The sequence below is a fragment of the Aspergillus piperis genome (genome assembly GCF_003184755.1).
Source record: "Aspergillus piperis CBS 112811 unplaced genomic scaffold BO85scaffold_42, whole genome shotgun sequence".
In the NCBI taxonomy this organism is placed as follows: Eukaryota; Fungi; Ascomycota; class Eurotiomycetes; order Eurotiales; family Aspergillaceae; genus Aspergillus; species Aspergillus piperis.
Window position 1 is genome coordinate 26281 of NW_020291632.1, and position 26397 is coordinate 52677.

General features: G+C 47.8%; 10 protein-coding genes across 10 annotated transcripts; 4 read left to right on the forward strand and 6 right to left on the reverse strand.

The window, feature by feature from the left end:
- Positions 1–1987: 1987 nt before the first annotated feature.
- On the reverse strand, positions 1988–2194 carry BO85DRAFT_346878 (uncharacterized protein; the record flags this gene model as incomplete). Its single annotated transcript, XM_025655473.1, has 1 exon — positions 1988–2194. A coding segment is annotated over one exon (207 nt), but the record flags the coding sequence as incomplete, so codon positions are not given.
- A 3548-nt stretch (positions 2195–5742) lies between these two features.
- On the reverse strand, positions 5743–6099 carry BO85DRAFT_464525 (uncharacterized protein; the record flags this gene model as incomplete). The annotated part of the gene is made up of 1 exon (XM_025661990.1): positions 5743–6099. One exon carries the CDS (start codon positions 6097–6099, stop codon positions 5743–5745), a length of 357 nt encoding a protein of 118 aa, XP_025509635.1.
- Positions 6100–8231: 2132 nt separating this feature from the next.
- Positions 8232–10147, forward strand: BO85DRAFT_464526 (alpha/beta-hydrolase; the record flags this gene model as incomplete). Its single annotated transcript, XM_025661991.1, has 5 exons — positions 8232–8409; positions 8465–8605; positions 8652–8996; positions 9049–9955; positions 10009–10147. The coding sequence occupies 5 exons, from the start codon at positions 8232–8234 to the stop codon at positions 10145–10147; spliced, it is 1710 nt and encodes a 569-aa protein (XP_025509636.1).
- Positions 10148–10510: 363 nt separating this feature from the next.
- BO85DRAFT_241112 (2OG-Fe(II) oxygenase family oxidoreductase) lies at positions 10511–11551 on the reverse strand. The gene has a single exon (XM_025654844.1). It carries the CDS (start codon positions 11517–11519, stop codon positions 10833–10835), a length of 687 nt encoding a protein of 228 aa, XP_025509637.1. The 5' UTR covers positions 11520–11551; the 3' UTR covers positions 10511–10832.
- A 454-nt stretch (positions 11552–12005) lies between these two features.
- BO85DRAFT_385688 (aspartate aminotransferase) lies at positions 12006–13324 on the reverse strand (the record flags this gene model as incomplete). Its single annotated transcript, XM_025656608.1, has 2 exons — positions 12006–13100; positions 13163–13324. 2 exons carry the CDS (start codon positions 13322–13324, stop codon positions 12006–12008), a joined length of 1257 nt encoding a protein of 418 aa, XP_025509638.1.
- Positions 13325–14502: 1178 nt separating this feature from the next.
- Positions 14503–16526, forward strand: BO85DRAFT_241127 (acyltransferase family protein). The gene has a single exon (XM_025654845.1). The coding sequence runs from the start codon at positions 14737–14739 to the stop codon at positions 16363–16365; it is 1629 nt and encodes a 542-aa protein (XP_025509639.1). The 5' UTR covers positions 14503–14736; the 3' UTR covers positions 16366–16526.
- Positions 16527–18395: 1869 nt separating this feature from the next.
- Positions 18396–18889, forward strand: BO85DRAFT_473216 (uncharacterized protein; the record flags this gene model as incomplete). The annotated part of the gene is made up of 3 exons (XM_025662607.1): positions 18396–18606; positions 18680–18777; positions 18833–18889. The coding sequence occupies 3 exons, from the start codon at positions 18396–18398 to the stop codon at positions 18887–18889; spliced, it is 366 nt and encodes a 121-aa protein (XP_025509640.1).
- A 921-nt stretch (positions 18890–19810) lies between these two features.
- BO85DRAFT_464531 (alpha/beta hydrolase) lies at positions 19811–20617 on the reverse strand (the record flags this gene model as incomplete). The annotated part of the gene is made up of 1 exon (XM_025661992.1): positions 19811–20617. The coding sequence occupies one exon, from the start codon at positions 20615–20617 to the stop codon at positions 19811–19813; it is 807 nt and encodes a 268-aa protein (XP_025509641.1).
- A 551-nt stretch (positions 20618–21168) lies between these two features.
- On the forward strand, positions 21169–22125 carry BO85DRAFT_493686 (HpcH/HpaI aldolase family protein; the record flags this gene model as incomplete). The annotated part of the gene is made up of 4 exons (XM_025663840.1): positions 21169–21300; positions 21355–21506; positions 21570–21805; positions 21863–22125. The coding sequence occupies 4 exons, from the start codon at positions 21169–21171 to the stop codon at positions 22123–22125; spliced, it is 783 nt and encodes a 260-aa protein (XP_025509642.1).
- A 925-nt stretch (positions 22126–23050) lies between these two features.
- Positions 23051–24703, reverse strand: BO85DRAFT_241138 (RraA family protein). The gene has a single exon (XM_025654846.1). The coding sequence runs from the start codon at positions 24618–24620 to the stop codon at positions 23244–23246; it is 1377 nt and encodes a 458-aa protein (XP_025509643.1). The 5' UTR covers positions 24621–24703; the 3' UTR covers positions 23051–23243.
- Between the last annotated feature and the right edge of the window lie 1694 nt (positions 24704–26397).

Consider the following 26397-nt stretch of genomic DNA (forward strand, 5'->3'; position numbering starts at 1 on the left):
ATCTTACTTAGCGGGCTCGATCAGGTATAAGAATATGAATTGAATTGAATTGAATTGAATTGAATTGAATTGAATTGAATTGAATTGAATTGAATTGAATTGAATTGAATAAATTATCAGAAAAATGAAAGACCTGGTTCTTAGGTTAGACGTTATGGTTAGTAATCTTATCTTGTATGATTACTGATATCTAAATTAGTTAATTTCTTAATCCGAAGTACAGTGATTTGTTTATTTAGTTGTGGTGATGAAGTCTTTCTAGCTTATTGGAATATTCTCTGTCCCTAATCAAAGTATTTTAAGGTTGCTTGTAGTAGTTGCTTTAAGGTGAGATATTTGTTATACTCCAGTTCTTTTCGGGTGTAATCATGAAATTGATATAGAAACTTGTAGGAAAGCAATGGTGAGATCATTATCGAGAATTGCAATCCTGTGCTTATCAAAAAGACACTCAAATTCTTGTACACGGGCGACTATACTTATGACGGTACTCCAATTACAGTCTCTTGCACAATTACCATGCCTACCCCAGAGTCTCCAAATTCTTTTCTAATCCCTAGCCTTAGTACACTAGACTGTATAGGGTTAGGTGGGCATGGTACAGCTCTTGGCACTAATGTACACGTTTCGTAACTTTAATAACCTTACTTTTTTACCTTACAGTAGTACACGTAAGAGGAATACCCCATGCTAGAAACTTCTGTGTCCAGGCAATGCTCCAACAGGGGCTCCTCTCTCTTGCTTTTTGACTTTTCTCTTCAAAAATACTGTCAAGTTGCTATACTGTCAAAGGTAGTACAGTGATGGTACCACACCTATCGCCATCAAAGATCCAGCTTATATGCTCTATGACGGGTTGCGGCATGTCTATCTCGAAAACCGCTAAAGCTGCCGAATGCAGTAAGCAGGCGGTCAAATATATCCGCTCCAACCTGCAGGTCTTCGGCTCTCCTAGAGCACCGCCAACTCGAGTTGGCCGAGCAAGATTAACCACACCGGTCATGCTGGAAGTACTATGCGAACGCCTTCTCGAAAAGCCTCGCTTGTACACTCTATCCGGAAATCGCCTTTACCACCTATACTCTTCCATTGAATCCCAAACCCTAATGCCAAGATGCGCTAACCATATTAGAAATGAATAATAGGAAGAACTATGTTCCTGTTAATTGCAACTCTGTCATTCAGTACTGTTTAACTCTTCGATCGAAACGAAACAATAACTGGTTGCATTAAACGAATTGCACTAAACGGAATGGTTGAACTAGCTAAGTAAGGATCCTGGAGGGGAGAGGGGACCAGCGGGAACCCCTATTCCTCTTGCCACCCTGCCCAAATCGGCAGGTGCCTGCCGCCTCCGTTACTAGGAAAGCGCCCGACAGTACGTAGATCTTGTATCGCTGTATATTAGTGAATTACGGGTAGAACTAAAAGGTTCTGTGCGAACCAGTCAAACATCAACCACATCATGGATCGAGAGCGTATTTAGATTTGTCTAGTCCACGTCCATTTCCATATATACCATAGTACATTCTTTTCTGCAATCCCACATTCCTACTGGGACAGTCCCACTCCACGCGGTGCTGAAACCTCTTCTTTGATAATATGCCTCGTTGCCTAGTTCCCTGATAGCCATCAATACTAACTTCGATTTGGCTGTGTCGTGGATCTTTTCTTCAGGCGTTCTTATCTTTACGCCTGCCATAATTTCCTTCTGTCGATTGAGGTCAATTCCTTGAAGCGGGATGGTGGTCGCTGAGCCTGACAGTCCTAGCCCATGGATCAGAGCTGTATTCTTTGCAGTGATATTTCGCAGCCTCGGACTGTTTGCATCATCACTGGCCACCAACCACTTGATTTCCCTCAACACTTGAGCGCCCAAACCAGCAGCCTGACAATGCGGCGACACAGCAAACGCGGTGACTTCGAACTTTTGCACTTCTTCTGCTCTCCGCTCAGTCGTTCCACCACTGCGTCCTCGGTTTTCCCCCTGAGATTCCCATTCACTGCCGCTCCGATTCTTGCTCCATTGCGCGTATGTTTCAACCTCCCCTTCACCAAAATCTTTCACACTACCCGTTGCAAGCACTTCGCAGAGTTGTGGCTGTTGACCTGCTCCATCCGATGTGACACGGACCAGGACAATGGTGAAGCCGTCAGCGCCAATAATATCTGCTAGTTGTGCCGGATCTGCCATGCGAAGATGACTGGTCCCAAAGATTTCGGGATGTGTACAATATGTTGCAGTATACGAGTCATTCAGGACCTTCTGGATGGCTTTTAGGAGAGGAAGGTTGGACGGGGTGGGCGTGACATGTTCCGGGAGCAGTAAAATTGGAAGAATAGCATGCATTTTGAATCTTCTTGGGGGAGATGAGCATATAGTGGTTAATTTGGAAGATTTCGTTTGTGTGTATAGAGGACGATGCAGGATAAGAGAAATGGATTCATTTTAAATGAATGAGACGTCCCTTATCTCGTAAGGCGGGGGTGTGTTCGGTCCAAAGCTTATCCGTAGGGCGGCATTTCTTATCCGATACCGAGAGCTATACAAGGAAAGCCTCGCTCTAACACCGCTAGAGACGTTTTCTTAGGCGAGATATTGACGTTGCACCATGACCGGGACGTCACGCTAACTGTTGACTGTTGACGTATCTGTTGCTCTCGGGGACGTGTTACTGTCGCTATGCTGTTTATTAAAGTACATTCATCGCACAGCCGCCTTTCTCAGTTCGAAGCTACACAGATCTAATTCGTAGCTAGGGAAAAAGTGAGGGTTTCGGAATAAGCCCCTAATTCCGAAGCAGTTCCTGACTTGCCGCATGTGATAAGCTTTGTATTGGCAGGCAATCTGAAACTTAATATACTGGGAAGGAAAAGGAGACACTGTGGAAAGCGTGACGCGATAACACAAAGACAAGTGATAAGCAGAATACAAACAGAATAAACAGGCATCACACATGCCAAGCCTCCGTCCAACATAAACCATTACTGGAGCATCACAACTGTTCAAGCCATTCACGGATGTCATTCACAAAACGACGGGCAACGCCGACTTTCACCCCATTACTAATGAAGAACTCCGGATCCTTGTCCTCATGGATCTGCCTGAGATCTAGTCCGTTCGTTAAGGCTAAAGCACAGGCCTTCTCGATATCATCCTTAAGCGCGTGCGAGTCGACTCTTGACTGCTGCCAGCAACTGTACTCTTTCACTGTAGTATCTAATGGAAGATCCGGGATCAGAAGTGTGTCGACCATGTCTGGAGTTGAATGTGGCAACGTAGGTGGGGTATCAGCTGGGGTGGCGGGTGCTGGTGGCTGAGGGGAGTGTGGCAGAAAATTGATATTGATTGGGAGACCTGATCCTTGGGACTGGGGGCTTTTTGTCATTTTATATTGTCTTTCTTGCCACTGTTGATCTTCGGCGTAGAGTTCATCCCGAATCTCAATAGGTATATCATCGTGGGTGTCAAAGGTATGACCCCTCTCTACTAAACAAGCCGGGAGTTTAACATGATGAATCAAAAGCCTGTAATGCTTCTTTCCGACGGAATCCTGCCAGCAGTACCCGTTTCAATTCCGACATGGAGGTCCCGGACAACGTATCTTTCTAAATACGTCCCGCCAAGCGGAAGCTTGTCCGGACACGTTCTCACCATTAATTTGAGCATCTGGCTCAGCGAGCATCCGTTTCGTCACCGACGTTGCAGCTCTTTTTTTCTCCGCTTCTTAGCGAAGCGGCGTTGCTGTCCTCTGTATAATTAATGGATACTTGTAGTTTGATCTGTTTGTTGAGGCGGAATAAATTACTCCATATCAGGAGCTGCTTTTCTATAACTGTCCAACTAATATTAGTGCTTTCATCTTGTTGACGGAGATCCTGCTGGGTCCGGTCCCTAACGGACGCCACAACAGTTATATCATCCATTCCGACCCTTCGGGTATGATCCACTTTATGATTCTTGAACTTTTCTGCCGCATCTTTCAGATAACTTTGCCAAAACTCACTTCGCCTGACTACTCTTGCCGTTGAGTGTCACTTTCCAATCGATCCGATAATGCTTATATACAGGAGACTGCTCTTTGTACACTCGTTCCTCTTCCCAGTCTGTGAATGGGAGGAATTGTGAAAGGTGTAGGTACAAGTATTAATTACAAAAGCGGTCTGATACCTGCAAACAGGATATGTCACGGTCGAAATAACAGGCATTATTACGAGCTTTATCTAATAATCTTACCATGGATGCGTCACGGACACAGGCCTAATTAGTAGAGTTAAGTAGATGCTAATGTTGAGTAAGTGCAATATTCTACAGATGAAAACTCTGTCTCTCAGTCTCCAGCAATTGTGAAGCTTTGAACGTAGGAGGGATGACCCATATGGTGATTGTAATTCCTTTTCTTTTCTAATTTTGTACCTACGATGAGGCTCAAGCGGTGTTTATGTTATTTACTGTAAGTCTTCAATGTTGGGACACATATCTTTCTATCGCCTGGATAACTATTAGACGCGATATATTGTTTTTAGTCGAGTGGTTAGTGCGTTGACAGATCTTCGTGATACTAGATACTATGCCTAGCAAGTCAGTCAAAAGCTACCCCAATATCAAATATGTAGTTCACAAATCTAAATTCCACGCCTGAAGACTCAAGTCATTTTTTTATATGTAAGTATTCAGCCCCATAACTGGTCAACAACACAAGGCATGTCGGTGAATATGGTGTAAGTCCCGCCCCTGTGACGGTCACCTAACCATTCCTAGCTTCCTAACTAGTATGATTGAACCATCATGTAGCTAGCCTATATACCTGTCCTCCTCCTTCTTCTCTCCTTCTTTATCATCATCATTATCATCGCCATATGAGCCTCCCCATGTATTCATTTCTACAAGACATGACTTCTAGTCCAAAACTCTGTATAGTTCAACAGAGAACACAAGAAGCAGGATAACATCAACCAATGCTGACACAATCATGGATAATAACTCTCATAACATTTTCTGGCCCAGCCCTTGATATATGCACAAATAAATTACTGACCTCATACCGCAACAACAGCGCAGTTATATCATGGATTTATACAGTCTAAACCTCCTTCTCCCCAACACCCAGCTCAACACTAACTGCAACCCATTCACATACCTTGCCCCCAGCATCATCACATGCTTCCCCTCGCACTGATGCACTACTATATCCTTCCTCGACAACACTTTCCACTGCCCCAAAACCTCTCCACCTACAGCAGTCGATCATCCGTAACCGTCAGCAACGGATCCATCGCAAACACATCCACAGAAAGATTCAATTTCATACGGACTGCGAATCTGAGAACTCGGTTACATTTTCTACGTGGATAATTCATGGAAAATATCGGATTGCCTGACCACTAGTATATACAGTTATCCACACTGTAATATGATCTTCTACTACGTGTGTTACTTCAGAGCACAATAGTTTGGCCCCCACTAACAGGCCTGATTAGTGGCTGCAGCTTACACACTAACCACACTTAACTGATGACTGCTACTCGAAATATTCAGGGTACATGGTAACTACAATCAGAAAGATATAAAGAGTAGGGGTTCTGGAGTTGTCCCACTGAAGGCTTACTCCGCGTAGATTTTGTGCAAGGATACTATGCTTTGATTGTTTTCTTCTTCCTTGTCCGTTTTCGGCTTCCTTCCCGTCGTGGTTCAACAAGCATAAACAGACCGAACGTTATCGATCTACCCCACAACAAACCTCAGTTTCCATGCGCCAGCATATCACAAAACGCATGAAATGCCTCTTCGAACTCGTTACTTTCTGACACCCACTCCACCTCGCCTTCATACTCGAATGGCTCCTGCGCCTGACCGTTCACGATGGGAAACAGGCGCATGTCCAGTCCTCGAAACACGACCACGGCCCCCAAGCGGTCCGCGGGCAGTTCAGGGTTGGCCTCAAGCTCCACCCACCATTGGGCCTCAGCACAAGCTGGGGCTAAGTCCCACTCGCCGTTCCAACCGGGTGCGTTGAGGTCAGCGTAGGACATGGGGATGCTGCGGTTATCGTTGTCGCTGTGGCCGTTGATGAGGCCATTGAGGTAGGGAATGGACATGATGCTGATTGTTTCAGGGGGTTGTTAATGGTGGGTTAGGGGTTTGGCCGTAAATGAAACAGTAACAGTGATGATTGAAGTGGCGGCAAAGCAATCTTTGGAAGGAGTGAAGTAGTATATAAACAATCCTATCGAGGTGAAATGCTTTTGTGGGTTGGGTTTTGAGGATGGTTCCGGCTTTTTGATGGTACTCGAAATAGACTTGACGGTTGGGGTTTGATAAGAAAGAAACAAATACAGGAGATGGCCCCAAACATAGTGTGATTTTCGGAGACGTTGATATAGATACTTCAATATACCGGAGAGCTGCGAACAGGAATCAAGGATATTATCATGCAGGTGTTACTGATACTGCAGGAATAATCCACTGGCTAGCAATCTCGACAAACTGTACATGTACCATGCAGCACCTAAGTGGTAGGTGAGAGGTAAATACCATGGAGGAAAGGTAGAATACTACGTTATGTCTGATATATTGAATGGTTTGATTGTTTTGAGTTCGTCATCTTACTCCTTCGGCTGCTTCCACGGATATGAGGTTTTCTCGTCATCGTCCTATCTTCCTCTGGCCAGGGAAGTTTCTCCTCTTTGGAGCGATGAGTTAAATATCTTGGAGTTCAATTTCAAGGAAGTATCGTATGATGAAGAGGATAATCTAGATGACTATATGGAGGGTTTAAATTCTACGGCATCCCCTGAAGTTGAGGAGGGAGACTCTATGGAGCGTGAGTTCATTGATATAGATTGAGCGAGACACCATGGTGTTTTTCTTCAACTTATAGAAGATCCGTACATAATAGAAGTCTCTAGAAAAGATGGTATGCAATAAACAATTTATTTACATGAGGGATTAACCTAGCCAATACACTTCATTCTCAGTATCATTTAAAGCCCAATCTCAACTTCTAAGATGGGGTATTTGGACCGGGACCAACCCAAGGGGTCCAGTAGAGCAATTTTCGCATGTACCGCACCACTGATGTGCATGGGGAGAAGGCATCATCTGCACAGAAATCTCGGAATTTAATTGTAAACACGGACATCACAGAAATTAACATACACGAAACATCCTAGCCACAGGAAACTCCTCTTGGTAGACTAATCGTGACCTTAATCCGCCGCGGCTGTAACATCATACTCGCTGACGTATTCGATTACTTCCTACCTCCTTTCCCCGAAGCATCTCTTCACTCAGTTCGCTACTGCTGTAAGCGACATTCTCCTGGTTGCTTCCTTGTGAGTCATAGACTCGGATCAAATACTCTGCATTTTAAATCATCTATCCGAACACACTCTCATACTCTATCTGGCTAGCAACCGGCCTCCGGAGTATAATCTAGTTTCCACAAGCACGGGTGTGGCCACGAGAAGCGAGTGATGAGATGCCTCTGGTCAATCGTAGATTCTATGCCTTCTTTGAGGTGCATACGAACATTCGGATGCTATGGGAGGTCGTTTCCCGGTGGGATGCCAGTGGAAGATGTGGCGGGTAGTCAAGAAAGGAACAGGCTGAAAAGACTAACGATATTGTAAAACAAAAAAGGCAGAGCAACGAAAGAGATCGAAGTGAGCCAAGACACTTAAGAGACGGGGAAAATTGAAGAGACGAAGCGAACGCGAGCAGCTAGTAAGAGGAGAAAACTATAGGTAACCTTATTACCTAGCATGGATGGCTCAGTCGTCTGCAGAAGTCCCTCCTCAGGCTTTCTGTATTATATGAGATAGACAGATTTGGGATTGAATCATCAGTATTGAATAGTGAAATTCAATCAGATGTAGACAGTGCTGCTATACTCATTTGATTTGGCTATTCCCAGTACCTACCAAGCGGCTGAGAGGGGCAGAAAGTGGAAACATCCGAACAAAGAAAAGCGGAGGCAGAGCTGTTCGGTGAATCCAACGAAAGGACAACCACTCGCTGCATGCATCTGTGCACTTACTCACTTGCGATGGCTCAGTCCTTCTAGTCTTCAGTTATATAATGCCGCTTCTATGGCATAGGAATGGCGATTGCTGATATATGTCCTCAGCCAGCGTGGCACTACTTCAAGAGAGTAAACTCACATACTATCAATTAAGTCATCATGCTAGTCAAACCACACAAGTTTTCCCTCGAAAATACCTCGCCGATAATGCTCGGGTCCAAAGGCTGGAGTAGCCTTGTTTCGTGTGTTTTAGTCACAGTATGTATAAGCCCTGCTATTGTGGCACCATCTTTGGCCAAAGATGCCCAGATGCCCCTTAACCCTCATAGGGGTTCGATATTGCAGTGGAAAGACTGCGGTGAAGCTAACAACCATACTCTCCAATGTAAGTATGCAGATGTCTTTTGGCCTGTTATAAATGGCGTTGACGCGACAGGAAGGTTCCCGACTGGATGTTCCCATGGATCATTTTAGCCAACAGTCCGACAAGGCTTTCTCGATACCTATCATTAGAATGCTAGCCAAGAATGCATCTGCAACCGGAGATAGACATATCTTCCTGAACCCCGGGGGACCTGGAGGTACGTTGAGAGTCCAGGTAGCGTGGCATTTACTGACATATTGCAGCCAGTGGAGTGGGCTTTCTGCGGGGATCTGCATCCGATCTCAATAAGCTCATTGGGGAAGACTTCCACTTACTCAGTTTCGACCCTCGTGGCGTAAGTGGATCAATGCCGAAAGCTGTTTGCTACGCAAGCAACGCCGAACGCACTGCCGCGTTCGCCAGCAACCCTTGGGACCTTCAGTTCCAAGCCGGCGAGATGTACACCAGGGCCGAGAATAAAGCAAATGCTTGTGAAGATATGATGGGCGAATATGGGAGATACATAAACACCCCACAGATAGCTGCTGATATGGACTTGATTCTTGACGCGATCGGACAGCAGAAGATGTTTTATTGGGGACTTAGTTGTACGTACTTTTCTGTTCTCCGGGCGAGGTTAATAAAATAACAGGCGCATAGATGGAACCACACTCGGTCAGACATATGCGCAAATTTTCCCAGAGCGGGTCTCCCGAATGGTACTTGACGGCATCAGTGATCTGGATGAATGGTACAATTCCTTTTTATTCGAAGAGTACTTAACCGACACAGACAAAATCTTCACCGGCTTTGTAGAAGAATGTTTCAAAGCTAAAGAAGCTTGCCCGTTGCGCTCAATCAAGGGAGAGCAATCGAGGTCGCCTAGCCAACTTCAGTCCCATATTGTTAGCTTCTTGCGCGAGCTTGAAGAAGAGCCAATTCCCGTTTACTTAAATAGCACGAGTTATGGTGCAATCACTCGACGAAGTCTAGTACGCAACGGAATATTATTCGCCCTATACAAGCCATCAACTTGGCCTGCCTTTGCACACAACTTGGTTGAGCTACTTAACGGCAACACGACCCCTGCTTACAACGCATACTCCGAGTCATGGGTTCTCAAGTATCTCGTCGATGATTCCACTACCTTCATTGGTTTGAATGATAACCGAAAAAGCGGGAAGGATGCCCCAGTACATGGTATTAAGCCGATCTACAATTATGTTAGTTCCAGAACGGAAATGTCCTTTTTGGTATCAAAGTATCAAGGATCTGATATCTATGACCGAGCCTCGTGGTCGCTTCCCACAACCCATGGCTTCCACCCTCGGTGCTATCCTGGGTCTCCCCGGGTGAAAACAGCTGAGCCAATACTGATATTGTCGACTACCTGGGATCCTGTGTGTCCGTTAATATCTGCAAAGAAAGCTCAGAACAGCTTTGAAGGCGCTCGCCTTGTGCAGCAGATATCGTATGGCCACTGTACTCTCAGCATGCCTTCATTATGTACCGTTGGACATCTGAGGCGGTATCTCAATGAAGGAGTACTACCGGAGCCCGAAGCAACGTAAAATACAACTCCTATCACAATTTCCTAACATATACTAACGGTGTAAACAGGTGTGGCATTGATGCTGACTATTTCCCATCTGCTCGGGGATCTGCAGTATCTACTTTGAGCGTGGAAGAGGAGGATTTGCTCGGTAGTCTTCATGAATTAGCGACTAAAGGTGTCTTCCTTATTAAAGGCCAAGTGTAAGGGCGAAGCAGAATCCCAAAGTCGAAGGCATTGGTTCCTTTGCTCAGTGTCAGCTATAGTTCTTGACACTCAGTGAGAGAGACCTCTCAACACATAGTGTGGCGGTTCGGCTCATCTGGTGGACAAGACTTATCGGTGATTCTCACACTAACATTGAGAAGATGATTGAACTGGTTTCTCCTTGCCGAGTCAGAATGGTGCGGTATATACATTTGAGTAATATCACACACGATACCTTTATGTATGAGGACAAGCTAGGGATCAGCTTGGTTGGTGCATTATGCGGTCTCAGATTCCAACCTAGGAATGAATTCAATCCCGGGATATGGCTGGTGTCTCAAAGGGTTGCACCCACAGCAAAGTTGTGCTGGCTGTCGAATGTAGTAGGCGTCCCATGCAACCACCAATGAAGGCCTTGGAGTATCAGGAGCCTTCGAGCGGCAATATTCTCCTTTCAGTATCCGTTGGAGTCCGAATGAATGCCTGACTGGGATATCCCGCAATCATTGCCATTCCCTATTCCATAGGACGCTTCTTCCATCGTGCCATACGCAGGAAATTAGGCAGTTCGTTCGAGTGAATGGCCTTTGGTGACCCTTGACGACACCACCAAAAGCCACAGGCTGTATATGAAGATATGCGGTCATCGACTCATCTTTGTATCGCTCCATCAGCCAAACACCGATCATTCAGAAGCAGTCTGCCCGGCACTCTCCTCAGCTAACTGCTTCAACGACCTCTTCTCCTTCTCAATACCATTCCGTCTCTGGGCAACATCACAAAGCTCAACATTTCCACACTCACACTCCCCATTCCTAAGCCACCGATACGTAAGACTCCACCTATCCTCCCTCAGCCTCACCGAGCCATCGGGTAAGGTATCTGTCTTCCGCTTCTTGATCCCATGCGTCCAATGAAGCCTCGCATCCCCAACCATCGCCATCATCGTCCGCGGGGTCAAATCCACATCGATCCGCTCCTCCGTCTTGCCCTTCCGGAACTGCATCAAGACCGGCGCACCCAGCGACAGCGCATACAGCTGATCCCACGCCAGGTGCGCATCTACATGAGGTGGGATGCCACTTCCCGGAGGATAATACTGCAGACAGACCTGATCTGGGGGACGGGACTCCGTCGTGGGAATCAGAGGCTTCAGCCAATCTGGAAACTCCTTATAGGGTATCTCGGGGTCTACTCCGAAAGTCTTATAATCGAATGTGTAGCCGTAGTGGAGAGATGTGCGCCCGCTGCGGTCGGGCCACTTTAGTTCATGCCGGAAGATGGAGATTAGTTGCTGCTCGTATTCGGGCGTGATAAAGTCTTCTTGCCAGAAGATTCCACGAGGGGTGATGGGCAGCTCTTTCATGCCCATGCTGTGCTATTTGGTCTGCTGGGAGTGTATGCTGGTTATAGATGGTTTATACTCTGTCGGACAATTCTTATTTGGGAAGAATTTTCCCGGCCAGGCCCCGCGGGGTGGAACTAACCGCTTATGGTAGTTGAGGATGGCGGGACCAATCAGATGATAACTATCTGACCTTGTAGTAAGTAGGTACGTAGATATTGAATAACCTATGCTGTTTTCAATTGGTTCAGCGTTCACTCCAGGGTGAATGAGATATAATAGGCCAGGCGCACTTTGTAGATGCTCTGCACAAGATTCGTAAAAGTGTGTGTTGGCTTATCTAAAAAATCAGCCCTCGTTAAAATAGTAAAGCGAGTCATGGTAGCATTCCTAGGCAACTACTAGTAGTAGTATTCGGTTGTACGTACCTATCATGAGCATGTACGGAGTAAGATTATTTAGTATTCTAACTTGCTTTTAGACTGCTGGCTATGCCATCTCATTGACTTAGAGCTATCTTGCATGGATGAAACTGGAATTGGATCCAATCACCTCCCTAAACGCACTTGCCACATACTCAACATTCCCCTCATTCAAACCACAGATGCTCACTCTCCCCGATGGCAAGAGATAGATATGAAATTCCTCTCGCAAGCGAGTGACTTGTTTCTGACTCAGCGCCGTATAGCTAAACATACCAATCTGGCTCTCCAAAACCGACCAATCCCCCGGCGTCCCCTTGCTTTCCAGCCTGCTGCGGAGCTCACGCCGCATGCTCTTTATTCTCGAACTCATAGTACCCAAGTCCCTTAGCCACTGCCCCTTTAACTCTTCATTTCCTAGGACAGTTTTGACAATACTCGCCCCATAGCGAGGCGGATTTGAGTACTCTGCACGAGCGAGACCAAGTAGTTCCGACCGGGCACCCTGGGCGGCGAGGTGCCGAGGCACGACAAGATGGAGAGCACCTACACGCTCGCCGTAGAGTCCAAAGTTTTTAGAAAAAGATTGTGCCACACAGAGGCCTGGATGATCGGGTTCCCCATTGAAAATCAGTTGCTCCACGAAATACCGTATAGACCAGGCATCACCGTTGACATCGCCTGTAGCAAAGCCCTGATAAGCGCTGTCAAAGAGAACGTATAACTTCTTACGCTTCATCACTTCCGCAACTCGGGCCCATTGCTCATGAGTGAGGTCCACACCTGTCGGGTTATGCGCACAGGCTTGCAGAACCACTACATCTCTTTCTTCGGCGGTAGTCTCGAACACTGATAGCATCCCTTCTAGGTCAACGCCTCTTGTTTCTGCAGAGTAGTATGGGTACTCTTCAATGTGGATCCCAACACCAGCCCAAATAGTCTGGTGGTTGATCCATGTTGGCGAGGGGATGTACACCCGCTTTGGACGAAGATGCTGTGCTAGGAAGTGCGCAGCCATATGATTTGCGCCTGTTCCTGAGACTGTTTGGATAGAAGCGATACTCTTGTCTAAATTCTTGGCCATATCGGAGCCAAAGGTAAGGGATTGAGCTAGATTGATAAAGGCCGGCGAGCCTGCGATGCCTAGGTATTCGTGGTTCTGGTCCTCGGCGAGGCGTGCTTTGGCCTGAAATGGAGAAGGGTAGCTTAGTATAATTCAGGGACTATTCAGAGATAAGTGCTACCAACCTCTTTCACACTTGGGAGTACCCAAGGTTGGCCGTTCTCGTCGCGGTATGCCCCTGCTATTAGGGACACCTTGTTTGGGTGCTGGTCGGCATCATACTCTGCCATCAGCCCAAAGGCTGTATCTGCCGGCGCAATAGGTAGGCCAAGGTACTGTTCGGTCATGCTTGGAATCTTGTGAGGCTGATGTTTCCTGTGTCACTGGTAAATTACAGACACTAGTAAGCGATGAAGGGGATGATTGAGGTATCAAGAAGAAAGTGAACTGCTCGATAACATGCTAATATGTCAACTAAATGATCTTCGGCATTATACTCTCGGTCCGGTAACATGTTCACCGGTCTCCCAGGCCAGCTGCCAATGCTGGTGGTCGGCCCAAGGTATTCTTCCCGATGGTTCGGAACCCTCTGTGCCGACTATCGCCGAACTCACATCTACAAAGACCGTATATTTATTGAGCCGAAAACATTCCTCGCGTTGAAACGTTTGACTTCTGCTCTGCGAGAACCCAAAGCGAACAGTCTCAGTGCTGCAGGGTCTGCAGGGCGGGCGGGGAACTTTATTACAGCCCAGCTGAGATAGTTTCGGGACATTGATATGAATCTAGAATCCCTGATATAATGATTTTGCTGACCGGGATTGCTTGATGAATTTATCCTGGCCAATCTTAGCGACGTCTTATGCTGCACTTGAAAGTTGGTTTCGCGGTAATATGCTGGCTATACTTATTATATCTAGAGGTGCACTACATAGTGGATTGAGTTTTTATGTGACTCTATTACAAATATTCGAGAGTGGTTGGGAATCAAGTGAGACCTTTCTGAAAAAGTAAGAAGCAGCAATGAATGAACATAACTATTTGTTGCCTCAAATTGCCCGACCACAGTTTTGCGGTGATGGCCTTAGAACGAGATGTCGGCGCTTATAGTACTTAAGTAGTATAAGACTAACCAAGTTTCTCAATGGCGTGAGCAGGATTATATATGATACGTTGATCGATCCCCAGGACACGGGACAAAATGCCACGTAATCCACAACCAGCCTGGACAGAGGGTGTAGATTTGGCGATACTCTCCCAATACTCCCACTGGTATAGTCCTTTCTGACATATAAGATTAATGGAAAGTTAAGGAAGAGACTCCATACCTTTTTTCTTCCCAGCAAGAGACGAGGTTGCCTACTTGAGTATAGCGGTAAGAACTCAAGTCAGTCAATCAGTCAGTGACCTGTATGGGGCTAGTCCCAAAGTAGTTTAAGTGCAGAATCCTCAAAGTTGCAGGCGGTGGAGATGAGATGGTCCCCTGTCCCTGTGGATTATTAGTTATCGACCCTGCTCGCCTCCACCTGGTTTGCTCTCTTGAGCGCGTTCTAGATCATCCATGATTCTATCCTCACCTGAACAAGTCCTCCTCTACCCTACTCGGTATTCGAGTGACTCCTCTCCTTTCTCCAATCCTGACTGATTCCCCGACCCTGTCGAGTTCATCGCTGGTTGCTGGTTCAACCTCTCCCGTTCTGCGCGGTAGACGCATCTCCTGCCTTTCCTCCGACCGACCGGACGTCTCTTGAGCGCCACCATGTCGTCCTCCGACAATGGCCTCCTATCCCCACCGCCAGTCCATAATATACCTTTGAATGACCTGGAATCCAATCATTCTCGCCGTTTCCCCGCTCCCAATTGGTCCGATCTGACCGACCCCTCGGCTCTCGCTCCTCATGTCAAGCACCACATGGATAACGGCATCGACCGTCTGGACGACTTCTTCACCAAAGTCGCCATCTTCATAACCCCGAGTTACTTGCAACATCATGTTGGCGGCAAGTCGCAGCCCCCGTCTAGACAACATGCGATCGCTGCGTTGGATGGTCTGCGCGGCTGGGCCTGCCTGCTAGTCTTCAACTTCCACTTCCTCTTCACTTATACCTGGAAGGTTGCCGTGGGCTGGGGATTCAACAATGAGAATTTCAGCGTGCTGCAGCTCCCTATCATACACATGCTGGTCTCTGGCCATATCATGGTGGCTATCTTCTTCGTCATATCCGGTTATGTGCTCTCCTACAAGCCACTGAAGTTGATCCGCAGTCGCTCTTGGGAACAGACCTTCACTACCCTAGCCTCATCTACCTTTCGTCGCGCACTCCGCCTCTACATCCCATCTATCGTTGGCATCTTATTGGTTTTTATCGCGGTCCGGTTGGGCGTATACAACTACTCACATAAAGTCCTCGTAGAGGGCCACACCATCCTCGGCACGAACGAACAGCATCCCCCGATCATGCGGTCTTTCTACAAGCAGTACTGGGACTGGTACCTGGCAATCGTTCATCTGATGGATCCTTTTAACTGGGCGCTTTACTACAACTACTACAACCCGCACCTGTGGACCATCCCCGTTGAGTTCCGCAGCTCTATCGTGCTCTTCCTCACCATTCTGGGCACTTCTCGTCTAACAACTGCCGTCCGTATCTCGCTCGTTAGCGGCCTAGTCTGGTTCTGTATGCGCTGGGGCCGTTGGGATATCGTGCTCTTTCTATTCGGCATGCTTATGGCGGAGGCGGATCTCATAAATGGCACCTGGGAGCGACCTGCGAATGAGAGCGAGTCGAAGCCAAGAACTGGGCATCGTCACTTCCTTCCCAAGCAGCAAAATGCCCTTAGACAACTTCTTCCCTTCCGTCTCTCTACCCGCAATCTTTGGATCGGCCTTTTTGTACTCGGTTTGTACTTGGGTTCGGCCCCGAATACTGGCTACAAGTGGACTCCCTTCTACCGTTGGACCTGGGAGATCACTCCCAGAACCTACCCGGAGCCACATCGGTTTCCCCAGACCCTGGGCGCTGTGCTCATTGTGTTCAGCATCAACCACTCCAAGGATCTCCAGAAACTCTTCACCCACCCTCTGTCACAGTACTTGGGCAAGATTTCATTTGCCTTCTACATCGTCCACGGACCCATTCTCCACTCGCTGGGCTACTCTCTCATGCCCAACATCTGGGCCGTCGTTGGTAAGGAGACCAACTTCCAGTACTGCCTGGGTTTCTTGATTGGCTGGCTCATCTGCCTTCCTATCTCCCTTTGGGCTGGTGATGTCTTCTGGCGTGCGGTTGATATTCCTAGCGTGAAGTTCGCCCGTTGGCTGGAAGACAAGCTTATCGTGAAGACGACCAAGCCAGAAATCTCGGGCACTAACTCGCACCGGCAATAGCTGAGTGTATTCAGACGAGGTGTTTGGTCATAGCATAGTACTGCGAAGGTCCCCCCTCCCCAACTTTGTTGTAGGCTCTAGCCATCCATCATCTCTCAGTCACCCCAACCCGCGAAGCGCGCTCGCAATGACCGTATCTTCAAGCTAGTGGGCAACGCCTGCCGTCAAGTGAGGAATCGATTTCTGGGACCTCCTCGCATGTGGTGAAACAAGTGGCATATAGCGATCACGGATTAATGGCTTACCACAGAGCGACCCTGACATGGTCGATAACGGAGTATGAGGTGCAAGTCTGGGGTCAGATGGGTCGCAAGTGAGTGTTCAGTGTGGATCAAGTAGGGACGTGTAACGGCAGAGGCGGCTGTAAATACACCGACGCAGCCACTTTGTATATTTCGAAGTGTTGTATATAGAATCGCCGTCCATCTGGCTGAGAAATTGGCAGACGGTCATGTGGCTCGGCGCCGGCCGCCAGCTACCAGTACCTCCGGCATGGCCCGCAAGGCGCCGAAACGGAGCAAGGAATGAAATCATGATCACTTAGATACAGGACTTGTGTTCAGATTGAAGATGTTAACTCGACTTTCATTTACTTTCTCCGGTTGACCCCCTGTGCTCCGCGCCCCCGCGGAGCTCTGTGGAATGGTCAGGAGTTGTCTCATTCAACAGGGACACCTGTGCATACGTTCGTTCTTGCATTCGTGCACTTGACTGAGCTTCCAGTCACTCTTGAATGACCATGAGTCAGTCAGTAGTGACGGGAATAAGATCGCTTTCTTTGTTAGTGAGATTGTTTGCTAGCTGCTTACATGTAGCGAGGTGTTGCTGCAATTGATAATCATATCCTCCCTGCAATACCTCCTCGCGATACTTCTGTATATCAGCATCTGTATGTATCAAACGCCCTCCGTCCTACCAGGAGATACTTTCTGCTATCGCGGACGCTTTACTCTATGACTGCTACTTTGATCCTACCGAGTACGCTTCGAACCCGCGTGTTTCACATCTGCATTATTTCATATGCTTGTGTAGCCAACCCGCCAAATAGGAAAATGACGATGGGGGATTCTGCGAGATAATCCTGCCACAAATTCACATGTAATCGAAGGCGATCCAGCTGAATTTGCTGCAAAACAGGATCTGAAGGTTTGATTAGACTCTAGCCACTCCGAAGATAGTTGAAGATCCCGGCAAAGATCAACAGGGCACGGAAGACAGATTGAACGAAACCAAGCACTATGCTTCATTCAGGTAATCCGTTGGTGGCCTGCATGATGCAGATCGATGCTGCCTCCGCATATCGTCGCACGGGGTACTCAGTCTAGCTTCTACCCTCGCACATCAGGCCATCGCTTCCTGGAGTTTGGGTGCCTGGTCCCTATGGGAGTTGTCATCGGTTGTGAAGAGGCTAGCGACAATCCCGAGATCTGAAGCATGGCAAGAAGAAAGGGCTTTATCTTCCCTGGGGGAGTAATGATATACAAATTCCCTTCCCACCGGCACCTCTCGTTGTCTGTCATCCCCAGTGGACATCTATCTCACCGCCGGATATATGTCTTAGCCCGCCTGCGCATGTTTGGAATGTCTTGCTCAGCCCTTGTTTCAACCCTGCCTGCCAGTTCCCCAACAATGCCAGCTTGAGTTCCCTAAATTCAAGCCAAAACATCCATCCCTCTGAGCTGTGTGCTGTATAACCAGCTTCTCGTCTCTTCTAATTATCCCTTGCTAGGTGTATTCATCAGCTAACAACCCATTGAGCTAGCTAGCTACATGCAAGGGCCGCTGTCACTGCAGGAGTCTCAGCATTGACAAATAGCATGTTATCTATCAACGTGAGGGGTCGAGGTACCTCAGCTGCCTCCAATACAATGCTGTGAAAGTGAGGTCTGTCCCCCGATTTAGAAGGGACATAAATACCGCCCATTCATCCCCGGATCATAGCTTGTTCTCCAATCATCCATCATCCACAGGATATCTTATTGAGATCCTACCAAAAGCCAAGCCAAGTCAAAACGACTCCCAAATCCAAAATGAAGTTTATCCTTCCCGCCGTTCTCTTCCTCGCCTCTGCCGTGTCCGCGCAGAACACTGTCCTCGACTACAGCGATGGTATCCCGCTTTGCTGCACCACCCACGACTACGTCTCCGAGGCTGACGACGAGGTCATCCAGCAGGTGACCAGCGCCTTCGAGAGTGACGGCGGTGGTGCCTGGGATCTGGGCGAGGCTATTGCGGGTGAATGTAAGTGAAGACCGAGTGCTGGACGAAGAAAAAGTTTGATGGTAATTGTAATTAACTGGATTGTGCAATACAGGCCAGACTGCTTTCCCCACTGGCTTCGCTGGTGGCAACCGTACTGACTGCCCCGAGGATCTGACTGCTATCTGGTGCAAGAAGCACGCTCCCTGGACCGTGAGTACCATAACACGTATGTCTGTGGATGATTCAATGCTAATGCGATCTGTAGTTGACTATCAACGGTACCTCAACCCCCCGTGATGCCCATGGACAGTGCCACTACTAGATGGACAATACAACTTGTCAATGACAAGTGACGGAATGTGGAATGTGCTGAATGACGAAATGTTGGTTGTTGGAGAGAGTCTAATGAGGTTCAATGAGGAAATGATGCATCGTGGTACGAATAGATAGATAGACGAAATGAAAAAGCTTCATCGCATATCCCCGTCATGGAGCATTGTCGATCTCGAGACGGATTTTACCTTTGACGGAACCAACTTGTATTGAAATAAACAAAAAACATGTCCAAGACACCATTCTTGAAGTTCGGCTGTTCCGACTCCAAGAAGCGCTATGAGTGGTGTTCCTTAGTTCAAGCATGCAAGGCCCTTGCTATCCCTTACATAGCATGACTGGTGCGGGAGGAAGGGATGCTTCGTTGACTTGCCCTAAGTAGATAACGGACGGAGCTTGATTACTAGGAATAAAGATTAGGTTTGACCGCGACGAGAATATTACGGAATATGTTGCTCATCATAAATCTAAAAGGAGACTAAGTTAACTGCAGTCACAGTGGAAGTTTGATTCAATGTGAGGTATGTGAAGAAACTGAAGGAGATGTAACTTTGCTCACACCGCCAGTACAAGTATCTCCTAATGTCTCATAGTGGCTTAATCATGATATACCACTGCCTCCAGTGCCATCGAAAGCTCGCGTGAGGGAATTCGTTGGGTATGAGCGAACTGTACTCTTTTACAAATCGTTCTCCACTCGGACGCAAGCTGTGACACCATAACTATGATGCTAGTCAGAAATATTGGATTGAGCTGTAAGTGTCATTAGCTGCCCCACAAGGTCAACAAATCATTGTTAAGGTTGTTAAACAATATCTATAGTACATCTCCTTTTATCTGATATCAGTCTATCAATCGTATACAATCTATCCAATCTATATATAATCTACCACACCAATATAACAACACCTCATACCCTGCTCCCCAAAAAACCAGCAATCTTGCGATACATCTCGACTGGATTCGAATACATCGGAAAATGTCCACTCTCGACAATCATCGCCAAGTCCACTCCCTCTCCTTCCAACCTCGGCAAATACGACAACCCCTGATTCTCCTCTCCGAACATAAACATCTTCCTACACGGCAGCCTCAAAAACATGCCCATCAGATCCTCCTCATCTGACAACCTAACCATCGACTCAAAAATCGGCCTCACAGCACCCGACCGGACCCTCGCGCGCAGCGTACTCGCATACAACGGACTAGCATACGACTCTGCCGTCGCCGTACGAGCAATGAAAGCATCCATAAACGCCTCGGGATCATCAGCCGGGAACTGGAAAATCTGACGACTCAGGAAGCAATCCTCGGGAGCAAGATTTCCTTTAATGTCGACGAAGCTTAGCACACGATCGGGGTGCCGATGCGCAAGTAAGAGGGCAGTAAGTCCGCCCATGGAATGGCCCATGAGGTGGAACCGATCAATATCGAAATGCGCGAGGACCGCTTCCGCGGTGGCGACTAGGAAGGGGATGTCAACGACGGAGAGGTCGTCGGTCTGTGAGCGTCCGCATCCCGGAGCGTCGAAGGCCAGATAGGCATATTCCTGGAACGATGGATGCACGCTTATGTCGGCTAGGTCTTCTTTACAGGAGCCGAAACCGTGCAGGAAGACAATTGGTGGGTTGGAGTTGAGCTTGTTATTGTGGATTGTGGAGATTTCGAGTCGCACGCCATTGACTTTGAGCGGGATGGTTGAGTATGTGAGCGGCATGATGGTGAGGGGTATGTGCTTTGGCCCGAAGGTCGGGTAATATTTTGACTCGACGAGGATGGTTCTTGCAGAGTTACTGCGATAGTAATTCGATGTTTAGTGAGGCTATATATGCATCCTGACGTCAATCCATGGGTTGATAAGCGTCGGCGAAATGTCCTTTCGCCGGTCCCGCGCCGTTGCGGGAGGGGCCGGATATAGATAGATCCCTTTGGCCCCGGCATGGAGTGCTGCTGGGGAGAGTCCCCTTTGACCGATCAATTGAGGGTATAGATATGGTATTCAAAAATGTAAAATATGTTTGTAGGCGAAGGCAGATGATGGATTATCGGTTGAACTCCGACTTTACCGTTCGGACTCTAGCTGACCCTCCCGATGCTTACTATTATATTGTTCTTATTGTAACTGCTCTCCGGCACATGTAGTTGATTATTTCCAGCTTGGCTGCCTTTTATCGCGAACCATATTTCATCTATATATCCACTAGTGTTCTGGAGTTCTACTCTATCACTTAACACCCTTCTAGCATATCCCAATAGAGAGAGCTAGCCATGACAATCGCAACTTTCAACCCGCAACTGCGACTCCTCAATGCTCTCCGAGCAAATGCAAAGCCCATAATGACCTTCCTGGGCCTTCCCTCTTTTCGCACCGCTCAAATAGTAGCCCAGACCGGCCTTGACGTCAGCGCCCAATCCTACCACTCACCTTCCCGCTAAGCTAATATGATTGAAAAGGGCATCATTATCGACTGCGAGCATGGTCATATAAGCGACGACTCAATGCACAGTGCAACAGCAGCTATAGCTTCTCTAGGAGTATCGCCGCTTGTGCGTTTACGAATGACTCACTCGGACTTGATTAAACGGGCCCTGGATGCCGGCGCGCAGTGAGTAGCACCCGGTCCACTTACCATTACTTCATAATATGCGCATACTGATCAACTTACAAGCGGAATTGTGGTCCCACAAATAAACACCGCAGAAGAGGCCCAAACAGTAGTCTCTTATTCCAAGTTTCCTCCACAAGGGCTTCGCGGACAAGGATCGGCATTTCCGGCATTTACACATAGTATCGACCTGTCAACGTATATCAAGACAGCGAATGAAACCTTGATTACATGTATTCAGATTGAAACTAAACAGGGAGTCGAGAATGTTGAGGAAATTTGTGCGGTACCTGGTGTTGGTGAGTTGCGGTCATACTCGTTTCTATGGCTATGCAAATTTGGCTAACTTGAGGCAGATATGATTTTCATAGGTCCAAACGATCTAGCTCTGTCAATATTGGGGTATGTCCCCGCGAGAGGTGACGAGCCCGAGTTTGTGCAAGCAATCGAAAAAATTGTTGCCGGGGCCAGGAAACACGGGAAGTGGGTTGGTCGGCTGTCGAATAATGGGACGTTGGGCAGGGAACACTTGAAGGTCTTTGATACAGTGGCGTTGAGCTATGATATCCGTGCTATGCAGAATTGGTATACTAGTGAGTTGCAGGTGGCGCGGTCGTGATGGGTTTGGGTGATTTGGGAGATTACTGCTCGGTTTGTGGATACCATTGACGGTCAGTGAAAGACTTGTACTGGTATACTTACCCTGCTGAATGGATACCAATCTATTATGAGTCATTGGCAGTTTATAGTGCAGGCGTTACTACAACAGTGGTGCCTTTGTAGATGAAGCGTCATCATGCCAAGAATCAAATATCAAAGTCGAGTATACGAAAGGCAGTTAGGGTTACAGGGTCTTGGAGCTATGATATAGCGATATGAAGCCTGTATCACTTTCAGATCATCATCATTTCATGTTAGCTTTGTGGGAACATTGGGGATCGGTAAGCAGTGAATTGAACGGCACTAATGTTTCCACCCTTAGCGGAACCAAGGCATTGAGAGGGCAGAGTGGTATGGCACTCGAGCAATACGATTTGCATAATACTCACAGCCAACATTCGCTGTAGTATAGTTTTTATTGACGTTGTTCGCAACTGTGGATATTGAGATTAGCGAAAACCTTGATGGTGAGGAAACAGAGGTAGTTGGGGACGCTCGCAATATCGACTTCCAGATTAACTGAGACATCGTAGCAAGCTTGATGACCGAAGGGGAGACAGTAGCAGGGCCTCTGTAAAATTCAATCTTGTGGTGGAAATGGATGTAATGCAACATCCTTGAGGGGGCCCAGGGCAACTTCTATGCCTGCCACCATCAACTCCTGTACACCGCGGGACCCGACTTACATGATATTTGTCAGCTGACCTGGTGTCACTCTTTCGAGCGACTGCGTTGAGATCGGTCTACAAGTTGTTTCTGATAAGGGTTGATACGTCGGGGTTGTGTCTTCAGAATTTGTGTGGAGAAATTGATGACTTGCACGATCGCTGAAATAATCAAGTTAATGATTTACGCCCAAGTAAAAGATCCACTGTCCACAGTATTGTAATGATTATTAGAGCTCTCTCTACGTAAATTGGGCTGTGGCATATATACATAATGTAGATTAATCGAGAGGGTCTAAATCAGGGAGCATTATTGTAACTCATCTCTCATTGTTTACAATCTCTAATCTTAATTTAGCCCACTTTGAAAGCATAGACAAACTCTTCATCATACAGGCCTAGAACCCCTTCCTCATTTTTTCTCATTCCGCTGCAGTGTGTGATATCCAAGCTTTTTCCGTGCCTCCCCAATGCTTGCTCCTCCCACAATCATTTCACGAATGCCCTCCTCGCTCTTCTCGATCTTTTGCGCAACTTCCGCAACTTCCCTTGCTCGATGCCGAGGGACGATGACAACACCGTTGGCATCAGCAACAACGATATCACGAGGGTTGACACGCACTTTGCCAATACCCACAGACTCATTAACGCCTCCTACCTGGACACGGTCCTTGCCAGTCCGCATCCAGCGACCAGCTGTGAAAAGGGGGTACTCGTCCTTGATTGCGCGGTTGACATCTCGGCAGACACCGTCAATGACGGTGCCAGCAATGCCTCGCAAGCCAGCATATTGTGTCATAATATCTCCCCAAACGGTGCAATCCGTACGACCGCTGTTGTCAATAACCACAAAGTCACCCTCAGCGACATCGTCGATGAAGTCACCAACACTGCCCGGGGGGTCGCTGGCAGGGACGTAGCGCACAGTGAAGGCCGGTCCTACTGTTACCTTCTCGTAGTTGGTCAAAGGCATGATTCCGAGCGCCTGGCCAGGGATACCAAGCTTATCAAGCGCATCCGAGATGCCAGGTGTGTCTGATTCGGCAAATAGGGCAGCCAACTCTGCATCTTCGGGGCTTGCTTTCTTAGGGTTTGATGATGACGACGATGGACCAGACGGAGCAGACTCTTCACTAGAGCGGATAGCCTCGAATTGCTTATCATGCATGACCTCCGAGACGGGGTTTCCAGCTCTTACAGCCTGCACCATACGGTTTTGGCGACGATCGATACGTTCACCCAAGTCCAGAACCTCCTCGATGCGCGCAGCCGGCACAAATACCGTTCCACAGATATCAGCAATCACGTAGTCATCTTGGTTGACGGTGACACCGCGAACCTGCAATGCTGTACCGGACTCGAGCTGCACTAGTCGGTTACGTGCGCTAATCATGGTCACACCTCGGCCGTAGACGGGATAGCCGACGTCCTTGCTGCCGTCGATGTCACGACTCATGCCATCAATGATGGTCCCGCGAATGCCTTTTTTCTTCGAGGCATTGGCGATGATGTCGCCCCAGCATGAGATTCCCTCGGTGCCGCCCGAGATAACCAGAATGCGATCATCCGTCGTGACGGCATCGATGACCGGAGTGAGCAGATGAGTCGTAGGAGCCGCGTCGGTCTTGGGACCAACTTTGACTGTGCTGGCTCGTCCTACTATCTTTGGGCAGTCCCAGAGTGGTCGTAGTCCATAGGTGGCGCCCTTGAGGTCTAAGAAATCTAGAGCGTCGGACACTGTGTTGGTGTCTAGGGCAGAGAGTCGGTTTAATATGGTGGATTCAATCATTGTGAAGATTATCGGTGTCAATCGTTTGAGTAGTATAGATATAAAATATTGGGTGTTGGACGTATCACTTGATTGAGGCAGAAAGATTATAACAAGTAGATGATAAGGGAAGAACAGCCTTCTACTAGTAGGTAAGGGTCTGCATTCAATTTATCAGCACTGTGCTCTATAGTTCGGCAACCTTACCGATATGCGGAGGATTTCTCGGCGCTGAGGAAACACGCCGTTCGAGTGGCGGAGGTCCAATTTCCGCTGGTGTAGCTGCACTAATCGTCGGCACAGTTACTTTTGCCCGACCCCGCTGAAGATCGAAACGACTCGGTCCTCCCAGCTCCGTCGGAGTCCTATCTGTGGCCCTATGATGTTCGCTATTCATGTAGCAAGACTGGAAACCCACGATATGTTCCTGATGCAGGTCGAGCACTCTGCGCCCTATGCAGTAGACAACCTCGTGTCTAATAAGACACAGTAATATTATATATGTGGTTTCTAAATGGATCGAGTCTTACAGTTCGACCTGGATGGACAAGCCAGATGGGTCTCACCACTTTCCGCCATTATCGAAGAGAGCTTCAGTCTTTGAGACGCACTACACCACTCACTTGGCCGTCCGACTACAGACTAGTATCTTCACTCTTGACGCTGTTGACCATAGCGAGATCCGGCGCTAGTCCCAACACGGACATGATGACACCGATAAGCACGTGACATATGCAAAGTAATACCGGAATCCACCGCTTTGGCAAAGGATCCAGAGCTCATTCCGGGAATGCTTCAATGTCTCTGTCCAAGAACTTCTACAATCCAGCGATTATTATGTTGATGCAGCATATTTCTCCGCCAGGTGCAGCGATCACAAGAACGCTGCTTCAGCTAGCCTCGCGCTGTTTCCGCCCCGATGACCAAAGCAAGTGAAGCTAAAGTCCAAACAGCTCAGGAACACTGCTCGAATTTCCTTCTGTAAAGTCTTCTTAATTACTACCACTTTCCAACTAGCAACCTATCTAATACAACCATTTTTTTCGTTCTAGGTACTACAATTGTCTATCTTATACCCTCAGTATTCTCATTCCCTAGACCGATGCGACCTCTTTCTACCCATGGAAACAGATCATTAGTATAATATCAACACCAAAAGAAAACCCACCACTGCAGGAGATAAATCGTGAATTCTGGATACTTATACAAACTGCGGGGATACAGTTGTGGCCGAATCGACTAGAAAGTCCCGATCTTAATATTTCCCAGCCTGAACTTCCCCAATCAGATTGGAAGCTCCCTTGGAAAGCTTACAATAGTATGTGCGCCACTGGCCGGCTATGCACAGTATGGCAAGGACCTTGCCATATCCTTGTCATGCTTTGCTGTACTACAAGATATATTTCATGATGCAGAAGCCGAACTCGAAGACTGGGTGATTAGCTATAGCATGGGCAGACATCACCTGGATCCCCCTTGCTTCCATGACCAACTTCTGCATACATCCAGATGGGCCTCTACTTGTTTTGGTTAGCCCGAATATATTGATGCCCTGATTTGACACCTCACCCCTCACTTTGGTCTACGTAGCCTAACATTATCAACATCTACCCGCCTGCGCAATATGGAAGCACTCCGCACATACCGGAAGGCCCCCTGAACGCACTGCATCCAATAGCAGAGACAGTACCACCTCGAGTCACTGCAGCTCATGCCAGGATTACTCTGGCCGCTCATATCAGAGCATGTATGAAATGCCGTAGAAGCCGGAACCGGCTAGGCCGCTTTATGATTGACT